General features: G+C 36.6%; 1 protein-coding gene across 1 annotated transcript; it reads left to right on the top strand.

The window, feature by feature from the left end:
* Positions 1-273: 273 nt before the first annotated feature.
* LOC120418319 (A disintegrin and metalloproteinase with thrombospondin motifs adt-2-like) lies at positions 274-16,450 on the top strand. The gene is made up of 7 exons (XM_039580647.2): positions 274-835; positions 5,004-5,839; positions 5,895-6,023; positions 6,083-6,202; positions 10,475-10,610; positions 10,667-11,185; positions 16,143-16,450. The coding sequence occupies exons 1-7, from the start codon at positions 386-388 to the stop codon at positions 16,395-16,397; spliced, it is 2,445 nt and encodes an 814-aa protein (XP_039436581.1). The 5' UTR covers positions 274-385; the 3' UTR covers positions 16,398-16,450.
* The last annotated feature ends 1,350 nt before the right edge of the window (positions 16,451-17,800 follow it).

Below are 17,800 nucleotides of genomic sequence, written 5' to 3' on the forward strand. Positions count from 1 at the left end.
AACTACAAAGCTCGCCTTATTGTTATGTTTTCTCCACTTATCTGTGGTCAGTATCATTCAGCCAAAATGCCGGCAAAGAGAGTACCTGGCGAAAGAAAGAACCCAGTTTGTTGATATCATAAAATATGTGCGTTTCGGCTCAACGGCAGCTACTGGTTCTGCGCGCGACTGTCCCCACCGGCCCAGACCAACATGTGTCACATTCCGCGGGATGCATGACGGTAAACACGGCGCGCGTGGTCACAAAGTGTCCAACCGACCCAGTCCCTCCGGCGAAAGTATATAAAACCACCGGAACTGGCCCCGATCGGTAACAGTATCGAGCGAAGAATCGGCGGGGACAGTTGAATCCAAGCAAATATGTGACAAATTCAAATTTGCAAAAATGCTCACCTCCAAGTTTAATCGCGTTGTCTCGTTAGTGCTTCTTTACGGCGTCGTAAAACCGGTGACGTCATGGGAATTTAAGGAGTTACCGCACCTTATGAATGAACACGAGCTGAGTTATTACTTTGGGAGTAACCACCGCGAAGAGTTGCCATTGTTTGAGGTGTTCTCACCCCGTGATGAGCCCGTGTACGCAAGTGACCTAAATCGTACAACTGGAGGAGGTGGGTTAGTGTTACGGGTGCCGTTTCAAAGTGACGTAGTGCGGTTGAGGTTAAGGACGCGCACCAACCTGGTGACCAAGCGGACCAGAGTGGTGACGCGAAACGGGGATGATGGTGGTAGTACCCGGGAAGAGTTGCTTCACGCGAGGGCGAACGATTGCCACTATCTGCACGTGGATCACCAGTCGAGTGCGGCCGTGACGAGTTGTGATTTTCGGAATTATGTGAGTGTTGGAATGGATTGAAATTAACGTTTTTCGTAAGTAAGTTTGAAAACGTGCACTAACAATGGTCAGGAAAACATGATAAATTAAAACTGAAAAGAGCTTTGCTCAGATATTTGCATGAGACATAAATTTTGAAGTTCTGACTACCGTCATCAGGGGTAACATTGGGTCTGGTGGGTGAGATTAGTTCATACAAAAATGCTGAAATTTGTATGATCCAATCTCACCCGAAAGATCCAATGTCACCCCTGATGACGGTACTTTTACACTTAAAAGCTCGGGTTTTTATTTAACCACCTCCCCCCCCCCCCCCCCCCTTTCTGACAGTTAAATTTAGACAAATCTAGATTCTTTGCAACCTAAAGCGTCCAATTTGATTAATTTTTCAAAAAGTTAAAAGATTTTTTAGAAAAAAGACTAAAAATGTCTACCAGTTCGTTTGAGTGTTGAAAAACTAAATTTCAAATTTCAAGCTAAAGTCCAGACTCGATTATCCGAAGCCTCGATCATCCGAAGTTTCGATTATCCGAAGGTTTGTATGAGACTTCCGGTAATCGAATTATGACAAATTTTTTTATTATCTTACCTTTAACATCAATTGCCTATTGAATTACAAAATGGATTTTTGTCAATATTTGATCACCGCCATTTTGACCGCCATGATTGATTTAAAAAATTCTAAATCACAGCGTAGTTTAGGGGTCATACTTTAGCTGGACAAATACAAATAATACAACGATTTTTTTTCGTGATTCGATTATCCGAAGTAAAATTTTTACGAGGCCTTCGGATAATTGAGTCTGGACTGTAATACCCAAAGAAATATTGTTGGTTGTTAACGTCTCTTCCCGATCTGATGTTCTTTTCTCTTCTTCAAAGTGTCCCATTTGATTGAAAATACTAAAAGAAACGTTGTTTCAAAATAATGTTTTCTAAATAAATAACAATTACGTAGTTCTCTAAATTTTCGCAAATTATTTCGGTATTTTTGTACACGAAAATGTTTGTCTTGAGATTCACAATTTTAAATTTTTTGAAAGCATTTTTTGCAATACCGCTGTGAAACTGTCAATTTTTCCTGTCCTTCTGGAGAAACGAAACGGCCTACTTTTCCCTACCAAAAATAACAAAATGGAAAATAATAACCTTTCAACCCCAGTGCTGAAAAGTTCAACTTTTCAGAACTGAAATGGGTGCTGAAAAGTTGAACTTTTCAGCACCAGTATCGAAAAGTAAATTTTTTCAATATTTTTTTTTGTTTTGAACTTTAACACAAGCGTTTTTCGGAATTGCAAAAAAATGTTGTAAGCAACTCGTTGCAAAACTTGTTTTTTTTTCAGCACTCATCGTATTTATCCAACTCGGTAAACCTCGTTGGATAAATGTACGACTCGTGCTTAAAAAAATGTCTTTTTGCAACTTGTTACATAAACTACTATTTTATTTTTATATAAAAACTGAAAAAATATTTTTGAAATGCTGAACATTTTTTTTTAGATTTGAAAAATTCTGAAATACAGCCTCACAAAGAATTCTAATCGATAAATATAAGTTTTTCTGAGTGTCACCTAATTAGCCTTTAGTTTTCAAATGATGATAGCTCGGAAACTTTTGATTCGATTTTATTGGAAATTTTCTGATCTCTTCAATAAAAACAATTTCAAAATTTTAAAATTATTCATGAATCTTGGAATTGTTTACAAATCGAGAATTTTTCACATTTCATATTTTAGACTAAACTTTAAAGTTTTTTTTATTGAAATTATTTTCATTTAAAACAACAGAAAATTTCACAAAAGTTTCATCTTTAACTAGTCGAATCGAGAGATTCGAATTCTTTATGAGAATCTTGGAAACTTATTGTAAAATTAGTTCAGTCTTGGAGAGAAAATTTGCAGGAAAATGTCTCAGCTCATAAAGTACTTTAAAAATTTCCGAAAATTATAACCCAAAAGTGACAATAAAAATTTTCAATAATATTTTACAAAAATCTTTTTTTTTTTCAAAAATCATATCTCTGGAATTAATAAAAATGTTGTTAGGGAATCCTACTTTAAGTTAAAATAAATAAATAAAGAATTGGGTGTTTTTATTTTCAATTAATAGTTTGTTAACAGTCCTGATTACAATTAATAATTTTGACGAAGTCACCAAATCGATCAGAACATCCCATCTCAAAATACAGATTTTCATATTGTTACGTACCCATTTTATATTACCAACCCTCAAATTGTATGGAAACTAATGATGCAATTTTGTTATGATAGAGGGAATGTATGAACAAAGTTTCATTTAAATTAAAAGATACAAATAATATAAGATTTGTAAATAGGTGAGAACCACACGTTTGTTCAATGTTTTTTTTTTTTGTTTTCCGATTTTTCAAGAAATTTTAAAGGTTTTTTGTTTTCTTTTATTGGGTTTTCAATGAAATAAGGTTACAAGTATTTTAGACTTTGCACTAAAAAAATGCAATTGATCAACATCTCTGTGATGTATTTTTATTCGATTTAAAACCTAGAATATCTGAATTCAAAGGCATGAAATGCAAATTAGTGTTTCACAGTTCCACATGTTTTAACCCTTTCTGGACTGATGGGTCATATTGACCCAAATATTAAAATTTTCTTAACGAGCCTATAACCTTCGTATGGTCTCAAAAATCCTTTTCCCATCATTTTTTTTTAATTCAAGCCTAAAAGGATTAAAACAAGAAAAATTGTAAATACCATTAAGTATTGATAATATAGATAGCTGGGTTGACAATGATACACAGAAAAAAAAATCATGGTAATATTACATCTGGGAAGGGGTACATCTTTTATGTCAGAAAAAAGGTGTAATTTTACCACTTTTCTGGTGTAATGTCACTTTTTCAGTCTAAATTGAGGTAAAATTACATCATAAAAGAGGTAATATTCAACCTTCCAAAATTAAAGCTTCCAAATTTACATTATTTTTTTTCTGTGTAGGTTGAAGATATTCTTGCAAAATAGAAAATACAAAATAAGTTTAAACGGAATGGTATGGAAGCTAAGTAGAGAAGTGTTCAAAGAACCTTAAAATCAATTTCTAATAAATTGGAACTTTTCATTTACGAGCAATTCCAGCTCAAATCAGATTTCTCCGATTTCAATGAAACTAGGCCTATATAAGCCATTTTTGTGTATATGGAGCCAGTTGCACTCGATAATGACATCGTATGACAAACTTATGTGAAATTGGACGAGCTTTCCGGTAAAAATATTTGCGAGACTGAAAAATCAAGTCTGCCATATAGTTAGACATTGCCAAAAACCACTAAAAACCTATTTTTTCAACATTTTTATTTTTAAAACCGCTGTATCTTCACAAATATTGGATATAGGACAATGGTCAATATGGAGACTTTTATGTAAAATTGTCTGAGGAATCAATTCCCGCTATCGGTTTTTGAAAATTTTGACGTTAAGACCCCTTTTCAAAACAAAAAAAAAACAGTTTTAGTAAATGATTTGTGCTTTTTTTTAGGAGAGACATGCATTTTTCATGAGTCTTTTTGTCACATTTTAAGCTATTTTCACAAAAATTTTGAGCGAAAAATAATCGTGACATCACCTTTAAATTTAACTTTTAAACCTAAAAATTGAAAAATCGCATAGAATTGGCGTGTATTTTTCTTTCAGTGTATTTTTTATCAAAAAGCCCGACTAATTTCCTACAAGTTTTTTTTGACCACTTTTTGATACGATGTAACGGCTTAGAGATACAGCAATATTTAAATTACAAAATACAAAAATATTTAAAACCCTTACGCCCTTCTCAAATGTCATTATCGAGTGCAACTGGCTCCATATACACAAAAATGGCTTATATAGGCCTAGGATAACATGTCTAAAAAGTTTCATTGAAATCGGAGAGGGTCGGGTACAAAAGTACCAGAAAAAATCCTGATTTGAGCTGGAATTGCTCTTACTTAACATATTTTTTCATAAATTTTTTGTTAAAGTAAATAAATTTTGTTTATAGCATTCTCAATTTTACGAAATCAATTCCCTCCCCAAACTTTAAGGCTGAAATTCGTAGGAAACCCAGTATCAATTTAATTTCAAAAATTTATCTAAGAACTGTTCTCGAAAAATTGCATGAATATATTATAAAGTTCAATAACTTTGTCCACTTTCAGCACGGCATCGTCTTCCTACCTAACCGCACACTCGAAATCCAACCCTTGAACGAGCGTTTACGTAATCTGGTCCCATCGCTGTACGGCCACTTCTTGCTAGAGTCCCAAAACCTGCACCTGATCAAGCAAACCACTTTCGAGAGTGTCATCAACGTGGACGACGTCCTAGACCGGAAGAACATTCTGAACAAGCAACCCACGATCAACAACGATGTCCACCTGTTGGGGGATACTTTAGCCGAACGGAACTACACCCTAGATGGGTTGGACGAGGTCGAGCTGGATGTTCCAGCGATGGGGAACCAACGACTTCGCAAGCTGACCATCGAGCTGGGACTGTTTTTTGATGAAGCAGCCTACAGGATCTTCGCGCCACATTTCGACAACGACGATTTGAAGTTGAAGGACTTCATCCTGGCGTACGTGAATGCCATCCAAGCTCTGTACCATCATCCCTCGCTTGGTTCTCCGGTGGACATTACGGTTGTCTACTTGGAGATCATGAAAAAGCAGCCTAAAGGAATGCCACACCACGGTGGCGAGCGGGAATCGCTGCTGGATTCGTTTTGCGCGTATCAGAACATATTAAATACCGGGAACGACGGAGATCCGAATCACTGGGATTTGGCGCTGTACGTGTCCGGGTTGGACTTTTACGCGATTGAGAATGGCCGCCGGAACGGGGTCACCATGGGACTGGCCACCGTTGGCGGTGTCTGTCTGGGGGAGTACGCCTGCGTGATTGCGGAGTTTGGAACGACCAGCGTGTTTGGGAAGCCCTATCCATCGGCTGGGTTCACTTCGGTGTACGTTTCGGCGCATGAAATTGGGCACAGGTAATCGATGACGAAATCATCTGGATCGAACTTAACTCCATTTGAAACAATTTAGTTTAGGAATGCATCACGACTCGGCGGGGAATCCGTGTGCCAAGGATGGCTACGTGATGTCACCTTCGAGGGGAACGCAAGGGGAAACCACGTGGTCCAGTTGTAGTGCGGCGGCGTTGAAGCAACTTGCGTGAGTTACTTGTTATTATTTTTTTAAATTGATCTGTATTAAATGAGAATAATTTTTAGTTGGGCCGACTGCTTGTTCGACTCACCGACCAAGACTCAGAAAGAGTTGGATGCTTGGAAGTTCAACGGGTATCCTGGGCAGGTGTTTACTTCCAAAAGGCAGTGCGAGATATTGTTGGTGTGAGTATGAATTCACAAGTTTCTATACTGCCCCTGTTCACATAAACGTCTCAAATGTGTTTTAATCACTTTGAGTAATTGATGCAGTCTGGTCCTTGGAACCACAAAGTGTTAGTTCTTTGTTCTATAGGTAACTCTTTTTTTCATAAAATTATTTTTATTAGGTCCTTTTCGGTGCTGGGACCTGGTTAGGACCGAGTCGGCTTTTGTAATTACATTTTACTTAAAGCTAAGAGTAATTACAGAGGATCTTGTGTGTAAATGTTAGTGGGAGGGGAGCCGATTACTATAGGAAAATCTATGGATAAACTATTAGTGGGCAAGTCAAATTGCATTTCTTTTCAGCTTGCTGTTTGTTTGAATATGGGGCATTTATGCGAACAGTGGCAGTATGAAAGACTAAGTTCGATTTAATTCAATTCCATAATCAAATCTGATCATACAAATTGGGCATGATAATATTCGAAAATTTGCATCTTGAGAATGTATTTTTGTGATCGATTTAGTGTCTTGGACAAAGTTGCAGTTTTCAAAAATTTCCCATTTTTAGTGGATTTTTATCACTAAAAGTTTAATTTCCATTTTTTATTTTATTTTTTTATGTGTGTTAATTTATCAATGAAAGCATGTTTTGCGCTGAAGTTCGGGATAGTGCACAATCTGGTACAGCAGTATTTGTTTTCAAATATTTTTTGTAAAAAAAATAAAATATTTTCAAAAAATATTCAAAGGTAATTTTTAAGAGCAAAAAAAATTTTCAACCGAAAATTACTTAACTTATTTTTGATAAAGTGCTGCCTTTTCAAAATATAGGTATTTTAAGGTAAATTGTATCAAAACATGTGCATAATTATTTTTTAAAGACTCATCCAACCCTGCAAAAAAACAACTTTGAAAAGCTCAGATGTTTTTTTTCTAACTTTGTTGATTGGACTGCCTCTCAATTTTCTCTTTGCTAAACAAAGAGTTTTTCTAATAAGTATCATCTAAAAGCCCCATTTTTCAACTCGCGAAATCCCTCTATAATTTTAAATTTAAAATACATTCCTGCACTTTAAAACGATCAAAATATTTGTTTTTGGCCATTTCAAAAATTTCAAAAGGTAACTCTAGATTCAAAAATTTAATTTTTATTTATATCGAAAAGAACAGCAAGTTGTACAAAAGTTTCATTAATTAATATTGAAAATCGAACAGACAATTTTCGAGATATCGCGAGTTGAAAAATTAAATCCTTTTAGATGATACCAATGAAAACTCATTTTTCATTCAAATTTAACTTTAAGGTGAAACGGGAAGGCAGCGCCATGTTGAAACCACGACTCGAGTTTTTGGAAGCACTTTTAAGGAAAATGGCCTAACACACGAAGTTCTGTTTATTTTTTGCAGATGCTAAATAGGTCGATAGCAAGCAATCTGTCGAGTTCAGATATTGGTTTAAGTTGAACAGAAGAAGGCGTCCCGTTTCACCTTAAACCTTAAAAATACTTTAGAATGCTTCTTACTTTAAACGTTGCACTCTACCGATTTTTTTAAACAATTACGGTTGCAAATTTAAATTTGCATTTAGAAATAATTTATGCAATTTTGATAGGTTACATTTTGGATTTGTTTTTTGAAAATCACTTCTTTATAATATCTCTGGTACAAGATTTGCAGTTTTCAAAAATCCAGAATTTAGAATTACGTACTTTGGAAATTATTTTTTGTGATAAAAAGCCAGGATTTTTTTTCGTATTCCATATTTTTGTAATGGAAAACTTATAATGTAAAATGGAGTTTGTTTCGCGGTGCCTGTCCGTCGGGACGCACTTTTTTCGCGTTCCGTTTTTGTCGATCGTCGTCGGTGTGTTTTTCTCGTTAGTCATGTATTTGATACACATCACAGCCGGGTTTCTTTGTTCTATGATTTGCAATTGTTTCACGGGAAGATTCGTTTTAAATTGCGTTAGCAAAATATAAATTATCATTCAATTCGACCATTCGTTTCCCGCGAATCGCGGCGACAAATATTGTTTCAACGCGATTGTTCAAGTCCTTCAGATAACATCATAACTTATCTTATAATAATTTAAAAGTATAAATAGTCTCAGGTCAACTCGACGTAAATATGTAACGCTGAGTTTAATATTTCACCTTTTAATCACACATAATTTTGATTCTATCTTTCCACAGCCGGCTGTCTAAGATTGAATCATTTATGCTAAACTCAACACCGAATAACCGGGAATGGTCTCATCCGCATCATCCGATTATTTGCCTTGAGAATACATAATACATCACCCTATTCAACGAAATTCATTGATAATTGGGCCACATCATTATCCTCTATGATGAATCCTGGCCATTACCCTTCCCCACTAACAAAATCCCAAGTAGAAGTAGTTTTCCGGCACACGCGGGGGTGTGGATATCGTATAGAACCCACCCTTGGTAGCAGCCTGTGCTAACTAACATTCCCGTCCCATCCCCTCGAGATCTACAAACTGACATGGCGGGCGCCGTTGGTGGCCAACGACTGTTTCCTATTCGCACCGGCTCTAGTTTTGATGATCGTGATGTTTTATCTTTTCAGCGCATTCATGCATGCTGTTGATAAGGGAAACACCATTAGATCGTTGAAGCGTATGACCGGTTGTGCTGATGGTCCTGTTCAGCAACGGAGAAGGACAACCATGGGTGGTCTCTCATGCTCATGCTCATGCTCAATTGAAAACTTATAATGTAAAATGGCTTCTTTTATCATAGGGCAGATTTATTTATCTAGTGATTATAAAATTCCGATCTTTTAAATCACTTTTCGTCATAAAAAAATTCCCCAAAATAATTAATTTTCATTTTTTTTAATTTTCCTTTCCTAAACCATTGCATGGCAATATCTCAGCAACTTAAGGTCGTATGAACAAAGTTCAAAAAAGCAAAATATAGAGAATTTTCTCAGCTTTTCAAAAAAAATTTTTTTGAAAAGTGGGCAAACATGTGCACTTATTTAAAAAAAATGAAAAACTGCGACTATTTTCAAAAACGTCACGTAAAAATGAATTTAACTTGAAAACGTGCACCGTATCAAAATCGTATCAAAATTTCACTTAAGAACTTTTTAGCATAAGCATAAGCATAGCATAAGCAAAATTTCACTAAAGTACTTTTTGATTGCAAATTTGATTTTACATCGAAAAATGAAGTTGAAATTTTGTTGCGACCAATGTTTTGATTTATTGAAAAATCAGTATTGATTCAAAAATTCATAACTCGGTCAACGATTTTTTGCACAACTTGGAAATTTCTGAAAAGTTGGCATTTGATGTCTCCTAAAACATATCAAAAAACGAAAAAAAATAAAATTGTTTTTTTTTACAAATCAAGGTTTAGTGACAAAAAATTAATTAAAAAACCATAATTATTTTTTACCGTGAATCATTTTTTTCAGCGCAGTCCTTATCCATACCTACAACTTTGCCCAAAACACCAATTCGATCAAAAATTTAATTCAAAAGGTGCAGATTTTTGAATTTTCATACATCATTTTTGTATGGACAGCTGCCAAATTTAGCATAGCATAGCATAGCATAACGGGTCTGCACCACGCTGTAGGGGGTGCCACAATGGTCAATTCAATATTCTTAGACAATTTGATTGCTGCCCGGTACATCCAAAAATATCTAAGAACGTTAATTTCCACACTGTGCTCCAAGGCTACGCCCATACAGTCCCGTGGGGATTTGGGAGGGGATGTTTTTGTTGTTCACTAGTGGCAAAAGTGCAGGGAACCCATGCGACTTTTAAAAGTGAACGGAATATTTTTGGGAGGTTTGGAATGTATGGACAGCTGCCAAATTTGTATGGAAAATTATATAGACAAACTAATGATGCAAAATGGCTTCTTTGGGCATACTGAAGGCACCAAAAAAGTTTCAGTCGGATTAGAAAAATACAAAAAAATTACCTCAATATTTCATAACTGCCATGTTTGCCGCCATTTTAAATAAATTAAAAATGTCAAAATCACTTTTAAGCATTTCTAAGTACATATATGAGCTTAAAAAATCGAAATACGACAAGTAGAATCAATTTTTGTTATTCTATTATCCAAAGTGATATATTCCGAGTACTGCATATTATCGAATCTGGACTTTGGTTAAAATTATTGTATCGATGAATTTGAATAATTGAAATTACGGGCTTTATCGTTAGTTTTCGGTGAAATTAAACTCACAAATTAGAAGAAATAAATGAAACTGATTGTATAATTGTCCTCCTCCCCAATTATAGGGACAAGGATGCAATCTTCGCCCCTACTTCCGGCTTGGAACGCATTTGCGAGAATCTCCAGTGTCGCACGCCCCATCGCACGGGATTTTACTTCGCTGGTCCCGCACTAGAAGGAACAGACTGTGGCGATAGCAAGGTAACTGAAATCGCCTACAAGTATGCAACCATTTTACAGTTTGCTCGCGTTTTCAGTGGTGCATCGGGGGAAGCTGCGCAAAGCAGAAAAAGAAACCGCTGAATGTGATTAAGGGAGGTTGGGGCGAATGGGTCACTGAGGACTGCAACTCGGGATGTTTGGAGCGGTCTCGTGGGTTCCAACAGAGAACCAGGCAGTGTGATAATCCGAAGCCGGTCAACACGGACGCCGGATGTGAGGGAAGTACGTATGACGTGGTCGTTTGCGACGATGAGCAACTGTGCCGGGACAAACGGCAACCGATCGAGATTTACGCAAATATTAGGTGTAAGGAGTTTAGCAAGCTGTTGAGTAGACTTGATCCGGCTGGGCGTGGGCTTCAGGGGCCGTATGATGGTCACCGGTTGTGGATGAGTTGTGCCATCTATTGCAAACGGGCGGATAGTGATGCGTACTATGCGCCACGGTTTGATTTGAACGATCTTGGGGTGGATTCGTACTTCCCGGATGGAACGAGGTGTCACTCGGATGGTACAACGAACTATTACTGCCAGCAGCATCACTGTTTGCCGGAGGTGAGTAGATGTCGTGCTCTGGGTGGACGAGATTATTTGTTAAGACTTGTTACTGAATGTTACGCTTCAATGTTAGGACTATTAATTATAAATTATTACGGATTTTAGAAGATACTTTTAAAACAAAACTAAAACATTCCGTTTATTTATTTATTTATTTATTTAATTCAAATAATGTAACTTAAGGCTTAGCCTTTTAATTTGTTACAAAGTGTGCAGATGCAGGATTTAATTCAATATCGATAAATCGATTCCTTAATGCTATGCTTCTCTTTATCCTAATTCTAATTTACGCTGGCGAGTTCTGACAGTAGGTTTTCTTTGAAATTTTTATAAGAATGACTATTTTTGATACTAATGCTTAATTGATTCCAATTCACAACCCCTCTTGCAAAGAAAGATTGACTATAGTAAAAAGACGAATGTTGCGGTATCAAAAAACTTTTAGTTCTTGTAGATCTTAACGGTCTGAGCTTAGTATATAAATATTCTGGTTTTTTAGTATGAATTATTCTGAACAAGTTAACACATGAACGAAATTTATAGAATTGCGAAAAATTACATCCAATAAGTGTTTTCTGCAAGTGAGTAACTCTAGATATTCTTGGAAGGTTATAAACAAATCTTACACATGAATTAAGTGCCACCCTAAGTCGATCAAGGGCTGCCATAGATGCATTTGTGTACAAGAAATCTCCATAAATAAAATGCGGAAAAAGCAGGGATTTAAAAATTCGAATTTTTGTTGCTATGTCTAGATGTCTGGCTACAAGATGTAATTTCTTTAATGTTCCATAAATTTTTCCACACTGAATGTTGATTTGGGTCTCCCAACATAAATTACACATAAAGGTTACCCCAAGATTTACAACTTTATCAACAAAAACAATTAGGTCACCATTCAAAAACAACATGGGATGATTCACTTTAATCTTGGAATGACTGAATAGAATTGCTTGCGTTTTAGACGAATTTATAAACAACAAGTTACGTTGAGACCAGAGCCAAACACTATGAAGATCGGAATTAATTTTTCGTGCAACAACATCAAGATTATAATTAACATCAGCATTGAAGTAAATTTGGACATCATCAGCAAATAAATGCACCGAACAAAAAGTTAGAACCGATGGAAGATCATTTATAAAAAGCGAGAATAGAATTGGCCCCAAGACTGAACCTTGGGGGACACCAGATTTTATCATTACAAAACTAGAAAAGACATCATTGTACAAAACGGCTTGACTTCGATCGTTTAAATATGACTTTATAAGATCAACAGCCATAGAAGAAAAGTTAAATTTAGATTTTAATTTATGCAATAGTTTTGTATGTGACACACGATCAAATGCCTTGGCGAAATCTATTAAGAGCAAAATAGCAATACCCTTTTTATCTAAATTTAAGGCAATGTCGTCGTGTATTTTTATTAACGCAGTTTCAGTGCTGTGGTGTTTTCTAAAACCTGATTGATAGGGACTCAGTAAATTCATTTGATTAACATATTCTGAAATTTGTGATTTTACTAATTTTTCAAATGCTTTAGAAAGAGCACTTAGAATGCTTATTGGCCTAAGATTACTTAAAGAAGTACTATTATTTTTTTTCTTAATAGGAATAACTTTTACGCGTTTCCATGCATTAGGAAAAATTGAAGTCAGAAAAATAGAATTGAAAATATGAGTAATATAAGATAATGCTAAGGGTAGAATAATTTTAACAAATTTAATTGGTATTTCATCTAAACCGATTGCATTTGAAGTGATAGAAAATACAGCATTAACAACCTCAAAATCTTCCACTAGTCGAAAACGAAAACCATCATCATTTGAAAAGCCTGAAACACCATCATAAAGAGTATCATCGGACGTAAAATTAGAGGCAAAAAAATTATTAATGTCTGTAGGAGAAAACTCGCAGCTTTTGTGGGTGGAACTAGTTTTAGTAACACCAAGTTTTTTAATATTTTTCCATAATTGTTTACTAGGAACGTTGGTATTAATAATTCTTCTTTCATAATTTTCCTTGGCATGTTTGATCGTTTCATTTACGCGATTTCTAAGTCTTTTATATTTGTTATGCAGATCAGTAGTTTTGTTACGTTTCCAATTATTGTAGGCAATATTTCTATTAACGATAGCTAGTTCAATACCATTGTTATACCAAGGATTGTCTCTTGGTTTGTACCACTTGAGGGGAAAAAAGTCTTCATGTAACACCTTAAGTCTTTCATTAAAACTGACCAATAAATCATTAGGATCAGTTATACGCAAAAAAGAGTTCCAGTCGAAAGAAAAAAAGGTATCACGCAAAGCTGCCGCATTAAAGTTATTGTAATCTCTATAATAAATAATATTTTTTTCAGAATTGAAATCAATATCTAATGAGGCAATTATCATATCATGACTTGACACACCTGGCATAGAAATTTGATCATTTTTTATAATAAGTTGCGGAGAGTCAGTCAAAAGAAGATCGAGCTGAGAACAACCAGTATTATGAAAGAATGTTGGCTCATCGTTTATACAAACAAATGACTTTCTTTCCAGAACATCACGAAAACTTCGTGATTTATTCGAATCTTTCATCAAATTAGTATTGAAATCACCTATAAAAAAGGTTGAATCATATTTTATGTTATACTCTTCAAAGTGGGATGCCAGAAGACCAGAACAATCAGAAGTTGGTGGATTATAGTAAACTCCTAGTAGAAATTTGTTCAAACCGCATTGCATTTCCAGCAACAAAAATTCAGTTGTATGAAAGTATGGAGAAGATATCGATTTACTAACAATGCGGCAATTCAAATTCTTTCGATAATATACACAAATACCTCCTCCTTGTCGATTTCGGTCATTTCTAACCAGTTGGAAATTATCAATTTCAATCATCGAATCGGTAATCTTATCACTTAACCAAGTTTCTGTCATACAAATGATATCAATTTTGTTGTCAATAAAAGACATTTTAAGTTCATTGAATTTAGTGAACTGTCGAGCACAAAGGCTTTGAACATTGATGTGAGAAATATTCAATTTTTCATTATTTAAACAAGCATTGATGACCGCACGTGGAATGAATGAATTTGAAGGGGTGTTGTGAACGGATCCACTATTCAACATCGTAGAACCAACTGCAAATTGACTTCAGAGGAAACCCAACTGCCATACCCACCACACGAAAATTACAACTAGGATTTGAGAAGCATATCTTATAACTAATTATTGAATTCACTTTTCTTGAAATATGGGCCGTCTAGGATTAAATCAATCAAACATAAAGTAACACAACTATCTTAGTAAGTTACGGCCATTGATAGCGCCTCTGCATCCAGCACGGTAGTACCAGCACTACAGCAAAAACGGTAGCTTACGACATCGCCGACAGGAACAACAGTCATCGACAACAGCGGCCGACCTCACCAGCAACAGCAGCATCCGTAAAACAGCGACATCAGCAACCGTCATCAGCAGCAGCAGCAAACCGTCATCAGCAACAACAGCAGACATCATCAGCAACAATTTGATCAGCAAGCGTAGTATTTTTTTTCTTCAGCAACAGACTTTCAGGAAGGATGGATTCACGGGAAATAAGGGATCGGATTCAAGGGAAAATCGAGGCGGGATGAATGATTTAGCGAGGATAGGTTTGATTGGTGAACTATTTTCACAAATTGACTTTCAGGAGGGGTGGGGATTCACGGAAAAAACTCAAGGAAGGGAAACAAAGGAGGTGGGGGAAGGAGAGAGAGCGCTTTTGAGGAAAGGTTATTTGACGTGGTGGAACAGCTTGTCCAGCGTGTGGCACGCGACGGCATCAGCAGCACCAGGTCCCTTCACGAAAACGACGCCGTCTCTGGAGTAAACCCTCAGCAGCCTCCCCTTCTTCTTGAGTTTCAGAGCCTCACTTCGAATCTGTCTGGCTTGCTCGGTGAGGTTTTCGTTGATGTACACACGGTTGTCACTGTCGAATCCAAAGTTGCGCAAGCTGAGGGTCTTCAGGTTGAGGTAACTGCGGTAGAATTCGTCTCTAACGTTCTTCAGGGCAAATTGGCACACGATTGGAGGCATCGTTCCGGGTGCGATAGGGTCGCGAGCCATACGTCTGAGCGAGACCATGGGGAGTTGATTATCTTTGTACCCAAGTGTGTTTGCCATGTTCCTGAACAGACCGAGCAAATTTTCATTTTGTGTGTAGGGAACCCCAGAGATAAGAATATCTTGAGATCTACCAAGTCGATTGATGCCCTCTGCAGTAATATCCAGGTCATGGCGTATGACGTCCACAGTTTGAGCGATGTTTTGAACACTCGAGTGGCACTCGTTCCGCAACTCGGCAAGCTTAAGCTCGATGCCACCAATACGCTCCTCGAGATCCGTTTTGCAGGAGTCAATTTTGGATTCGATAGTGTTGAATTTTTCTTCCATGATTGTGGCAGAGCTCGAAAACATTCCATGGATTTTGGACCACAGATCAGCCAAATCGGTGACTTCACCCATCTCACTGCCCTGGTTAAGATCGCTGCGAGATCTTTTCAAAGTATTGCCGTCCAAGCTGATAAGTGAGTTCACCGAGGTTGAACGTGTTATCATTGAATGGTTAGAGTTCATTTCAGTGAGTGACCATTACAGCAGCTGTCAGAGTGGTCACTCCGAAAAGGTCACAAGGAAACTAAAGAGATCCAGCAGCAACGTGGTGTATAAATAATGTTGCTAATTGGCGATTTACAGCTAACACCTCTTCTTAAACAGCAGAACTCCACCAGATCGATGACGAGTCAGCTCTCCTGCAGCGGCCAAACAATAACCGTAACTTGTAACGTGGTAATACCGATAGATTTTACGATTTAATCCGCGACGATAACTTTATTTACGTTTGCTTGTTCATCCCTTAGGGTGATGTTTGCTCGACTTATCTAAATTACCCCCCACTTTCATTCGTTCCATCTCGCACGCAGAACTTCAAAACATCCAAGATCTCGATCTGGGCCCTGACCGAGGACATTCCCATCCCGGGTAACGCCCTGCCCATGCGGACCCACTTCCTGGACAAGGAGCTGTTCAACTACCTGTCGATCGACCGGTACGGCCGCCCGCTGGTGCAGCACTGGAACTACCGACCGGTTCCGCACGAGGACGACGGCGAGTTCCCGGACATCGACTATCTGGAGCTGCCGGAAGAGGTCCGCAAGGCAACACACCGGCAACGGTGAATTTAGAATATGATGGAGTGTTAATTTAAGAAATAAATAAATAATAAAACGAAGGGAAACATGTTTTCTTTCTGACTCCGCTGGCAAGAAATTTGTTTATTGCGAATTTTGTTTGTGGAAGAAATAAAAATGTTTATCGTTTGCTGATCTGTTGACGCACGTGAGAGAGACCACGGCCAAAGAAGAATTAAGATGTTTTTGATAACACCTGCTCTAGGGCTATTATCATGTCGCAAACGAGGGGGTGTTGATAAAAAAGGTAAACGCATGCAGACAATACAGATGGACGTCGAACAGGAAAAACAACGCTTCAAGGTATCTTGAGTGTTCGAGATCTTTTCGTTGGCTATGATTCATACCATAAAAGGGAATTTCAAAAGAAGCTTTTTTGAAGTATTTGGTTTTCCAAACAAATACAAGTGCTGATTATACGTGGATTTATTCAAATCTGTATGTTGGCAAAGAAATTTGTGATTATGCTCATTTGAAAAGGTTTTACTTAACTTCAAAATCTCGTTTTTTTTTTGCAATTCCTTTGTAAAACCATTATTTTTTCCTGTCATTTTCGAATGACAAAATGGCATACTTTTTAGCATCCAGAAGTAATAATTTTCGATACACCGAAAGAAATCCGAATTCGTAAACACTGAAATGTTACCAAAATCATCAACATTTTTCCCGATTTCGCTGTAAATGTTTTCAAAATCGTAAACATTGTTGGAAATGTTTCCATGTTGTCGAATTCAGCAACACAGAGTTACCGGATTAGCTTACAGGATTGCTATCCGTGTACTGCTTTGGAATTCGACACTTATCTAGACGTCAAATAACTTTTATCCTGACGAAAAAAATCAATTCAAAGGGATATGCAATCAGCTAGTTGCAAAATTTAAAATTTTATTAATTTATTCAACTCGGTAATCCTTCTGAGCTTGTGCTGAAAACTTTCTATACTCAATATAACTTTCTTTTACTTTACTTTTTCAAAACTTTTTTTCGTAAAATCGCGATAACTCGTGATGTTTACAAGCAAACCCCTTATGTTTATATATCAAAAAATTTGTAGTTGTCTGATCTACTTTGTAGAACATTGATACACTCTAAAACAGTGTTTCTCAACCTTTTGCGATCCATTCCCCCCTTGACTGATTTGCAAGAACTTCATTCCCCCCCCCCTCCCTTTTTTATTTTTTTGCACAAGTATAATTGCATCTTTTTCAGGTTTGCAAATAGATTACAATTTTCATAACAAATTGATGTGTAAAATACGCAATAAACTATAGAAGGTATTTGAAAACGTTTTATTTTTATTAAAAAAAAACTTACAGACAATTTGACGATTTCGCAGGTTTAAATTTGAACGATAGTTTGTTTATTTGATCATTTTTTCTTTAAAAAAAAAG

This window comes from Culex pipiens, chromosome 2 (assembly GCF_016801865.2).
Source record: "Culex pipiens pallens isolate TS chromosome 2, TS_CPP_V2, whole genome shotgun sequence".
In the NCBI taxonomy this organism is placed as follows: domain Eukaryota; kingdom Metazoa; phylum Arthropoda; class Insecta; order Diptera; family Culicidae; genus Culex; species Culex pipiens.

Bases quoted from the DNA above. Each gene is read 5' to 3' on its own strand.
- LOC120418319 (XM_039580647.2), top strand. From the start codon at position 386: ATGCTCACCTCCAAGTTTAATCGCGTTGTCTCGTTAGTGCTTCTTTAC. The intron at 836-5,003 runs GTGAGTGTTGGA...GTCCACTTTCAG, and splicing joins GTTGTGATTTTCGGAATTAT to CACGGCATCGTCTTCCTACC. The intron at 5,840-5,894 runs GTAATCGATGAC...GAAACAATTTAG, and splicing joins GCGCATGAAATTGGGCACAG to TTTAGGAATGCATCACGACT.